The sequence below is a fragment of the Gavialis gangeticus genome, unplaced genomic scaffold (assembly GCF_001723915.1).
Source record: "Gavialis gangeticus isolate Ggan-Ray unplaced genomic scaffold, GavGan_comp1, whole genome shotgun sequence".
Taxonomy (NCBI): Eukaryota; Metazoa; Chordata; order Crocodylia; family Gavialidae; genus Gavialis; species Gavialis gangeticus.
Window position 1 is genome coordinate 31,703,074 of NW_017729026.1, and position 3,113 is coordinate 31,706,186.

The following is a 3,113-nucleotide window of genomic DNA, read 5'->3' on the forward strand; positions in this document are numbered from 1 at the left end:
CCTACTGCATGGGTCTTAAGGATTTGGTAGCAGGGGACAGTGGCAGTATTGATTGCCACCACTCCCCTGCCATCAAATCTCCTGACCCATATGAAGTCCTGTGGGCTGGATGCCACATCTCTGAAGGCTGCATTTGACCTGTGGGCCTGACGTTGAGCACCCTCACCTTAGGGAGACATTTTCAAAAATATAAGCTCCAATGAATTAAAAAAGATATGTGCTCCTAAACTCCTCAGGCGCTTTTGAATATCTCCCTTTGCTTTCTTGTGGTATCTAATTAGAAGTGGGTTTCTGGAGAAGGGATGTGAGGGAGGGAAGGGGAAGTAACCCATTGTATTAAGATCAGGTAATACTACAGAGATGTGGAGAATATCTGAGGGAGAAGCAGAGAAACACAGTACTGAGAATGAGTGGCATCAGTGCAAAAGTGGCTGAAAAACTTGAGAGGTAAAGCTGGCCAAAAAGCTGAAAGGTAAGATCTGAAAAAGCAACCTCTGCAGAATTATGAAGGTAACCTTTACACAATTGTGTGCATTTCTGCCAGTAGCGCTTTACTTTCCATATGTTGGTTTGCTGTTACACAAATATAAAGAAGTAGAACATAGGCTCTCTTGCTCAACTCATCTTCCCCTCAAGGAACCAACCTCTAAGACGACATAATTAACAACATACAAAATACACAACATAGCATTGTACTTACTCCTGCTAGGCCTAACAAAACCTGTTACAGAACAAACCTGGGAAGTGCTTGTGAAATAGAACAAACAAATGTCTGTCATTTTAGCCAGTCTACTTTCCTTTACTATGGACAAGTTTTCAAAGAGTAAGTTTATCCTTCTACATAGGAATCAGGCGTTCAAAACTCTTCTAATGCCATGAATAAAAGAATAATTTAGTATATTGTATTCTGTTACTATTCATGTGCACATTTTTTTAAAAAATATTTAATAATATGCATTAGGAACATGACAAAAGTAGTAAAAAAAGTAGGATACATCTGCAGAGGCTCTTTTCTGGGGCTTCTATTATGCATTAAAAACTAATACAGAGGCTAAAAATGACAAAATGTTTACTTTTTTTTTCTGCAATGGAAAAATTAAAGTGAGTGTGCACTATAAAGGCCAAATTTGAAGAGGAGGGTTCAGTTTACTTTTGCTCTTCTATAATTAGTAAAAACCTCCTGTAACCAAGTCACTGGATTTCTTTACTATATTTACTTAATATTTATATTAGCTTTAAAAACACACTTGGCACGGTCCTGCAAATAATTTACTGTAATAATTTTTTGTGGGATCCAGTCAGTTTATTGTTGACCCCTAGTACATAAAAGGCTCAAAATAAAAAGCCATTTGATTTCTCGTTTGCTGGAAATAAACAAAAAGTTAGACAGACAGAATTCTACATTACTTATATAAAATATTTTACTAATATATCAGTAATTTTTTAATATAATATAGAATTCTGATTTTCAAATGCAAGGTTCAGTTTTGTTGCTTATTTAGAAGAATGGCTATAGGTGAGTGAATGAACAGAATTGACAATGACACTGACAACAACACTTCATAACTAGTTTAATTTTTGTAAAGTTGAATTCCTTTTTAGGCACATGCTCCATGGACAGAAGCTGGGACACTTACTTATACTGTCCTACAACCACCTCAAACATTACTTGAAGGGACCACCTATAGTGAAAAGCAGCCACTGGTGATGCATAGGGAGTATGTGCGGGTGCACGTGCACCCAAGATTGGCTGTGCCCCTCTTGAGATTGGCCGCCGCTGACACTGCCAGCAGCATCTGCAGGTGGTCACTGCTTGCCACCCCTCCACTGCTGGTGGCATCTGCAGGCAATCACTAATTGCCACCCCTGCCACCACTGTGGCTGCCTGCGGGTGGCCCCTGCTTGCAGCCACCACACCCCCACCACTGACACCGCTGCCTGGAGGCAGTCGTTGTGCCTGCCCTGTCTCAGGAGACAAGGTGTTCATGAAAGCAGCAATTCACTCCCTGCTAAAATCATTCTTGACTCTTTTATGCATACTGCTATCAAGTGTACCACTAGCAATAGTTAGCACTTGTTGGTTCTGTAGGATCGTGTCCTTTGCAAAATAGATTTGTTACCCACAGGTCACTGAACAGCAGAATATGTTCCTGTAGCACCTATGCCTCTCCGTCTTTTTACAATTGCAAAAATGAGACCTTAAGTATTATGAAAGTATCTGTGCATACTTATCCAATCATACTTACAATGTTGATAACTTGTAGAGACTGAAGGTTTGTTTGAGGTGGACATCCCATTGCAGACAGTGTAGGATACACTCCTTCTTCTAATACATACTGGTTTCCAGAAAAATCTTCTCTATCATATGCTATCCAGCTACAAGAAGTGATGATTAAATTATAATTAACCATTCCATTAATAAGTACACTTTTGCTAGCCCTTCTCAATTGTTTTTAGGTTGTAAATAGACTAACTTATAAACCATGCCAAGAAACATGGCTATCCTCATAAGAGAGTGGATTAAATGATGATACAATGAATCATGAAACATTACTGTTTTTCTTCCACTCAACTCCACCTGGGTTTGTGAAACTATTTCTGACTTTTGAAAGTTGTTATACTATTTTTATTTTAAATGATCATTTGCCATTTTGGTGTTTTTTATAATAATCATATAATTCTGTACTTACCTGCCAGCTAAAACCTTTGAAGATTTTGTAGCAAATGAAATGCCAGTGCGATTGGTGTTTCTCTCAACAATTTGGCAACTACCCTTGAATTCTGGTTCTGAGAATAACTGGACCTTTAATATTATAAAAACATCAACAGTTAAAAAAAGAGCACTTTATAATGTTAATAATATACTCAGCAGTATAGCAACTCACACGTTACCTCCAATGGATAGTTATAGTCAATTATTTTTAAAAATCCAGTATGCTTCAGTTTTGCAGCATACTTTTATGAATATTTCATTAACATAAGTAACATTTAAAAATGACCATTCAGTGAGTTTATTATTTTTGGCAGTAAATCATTTGGTAACATACAAAAGAATTCAACAATTACTGGTAAACATAAATATCTACCACAGCAAATTTTTAAAATTTTCCTTG

General features: G+C 37.3%; 1 protein-coding gene across 2 annotated transcripts in view; it reads right to left on the reverse strand.

Annotated features, from left to right (window-relative positions):
* Positions 1-3,113, reverse strand: part of AIM1 (absent in melanoma 1) — a 153,951-nt gene that overhangs the window by 15,018 nt on the left and 135,820 nt on the right. For both annotated transcript variants that reach the window (XM_019520146.1, XM_019520147.1), the window contains 2 exons: positions 2,691-2,803; positions 2,247-2,376 (listed from right to left, as the gene is read on the reverse strand). In XM_019520146.1, coding sequence (XP_019375691.1) covers positions 2,247-2,376; positions 2,691-2,803 — 243 coding nt within the window. The remainder of the gene's footprint in view (positions 1-2,246; positions 2,377-2,690; positions 2,804-3,113) is intronic.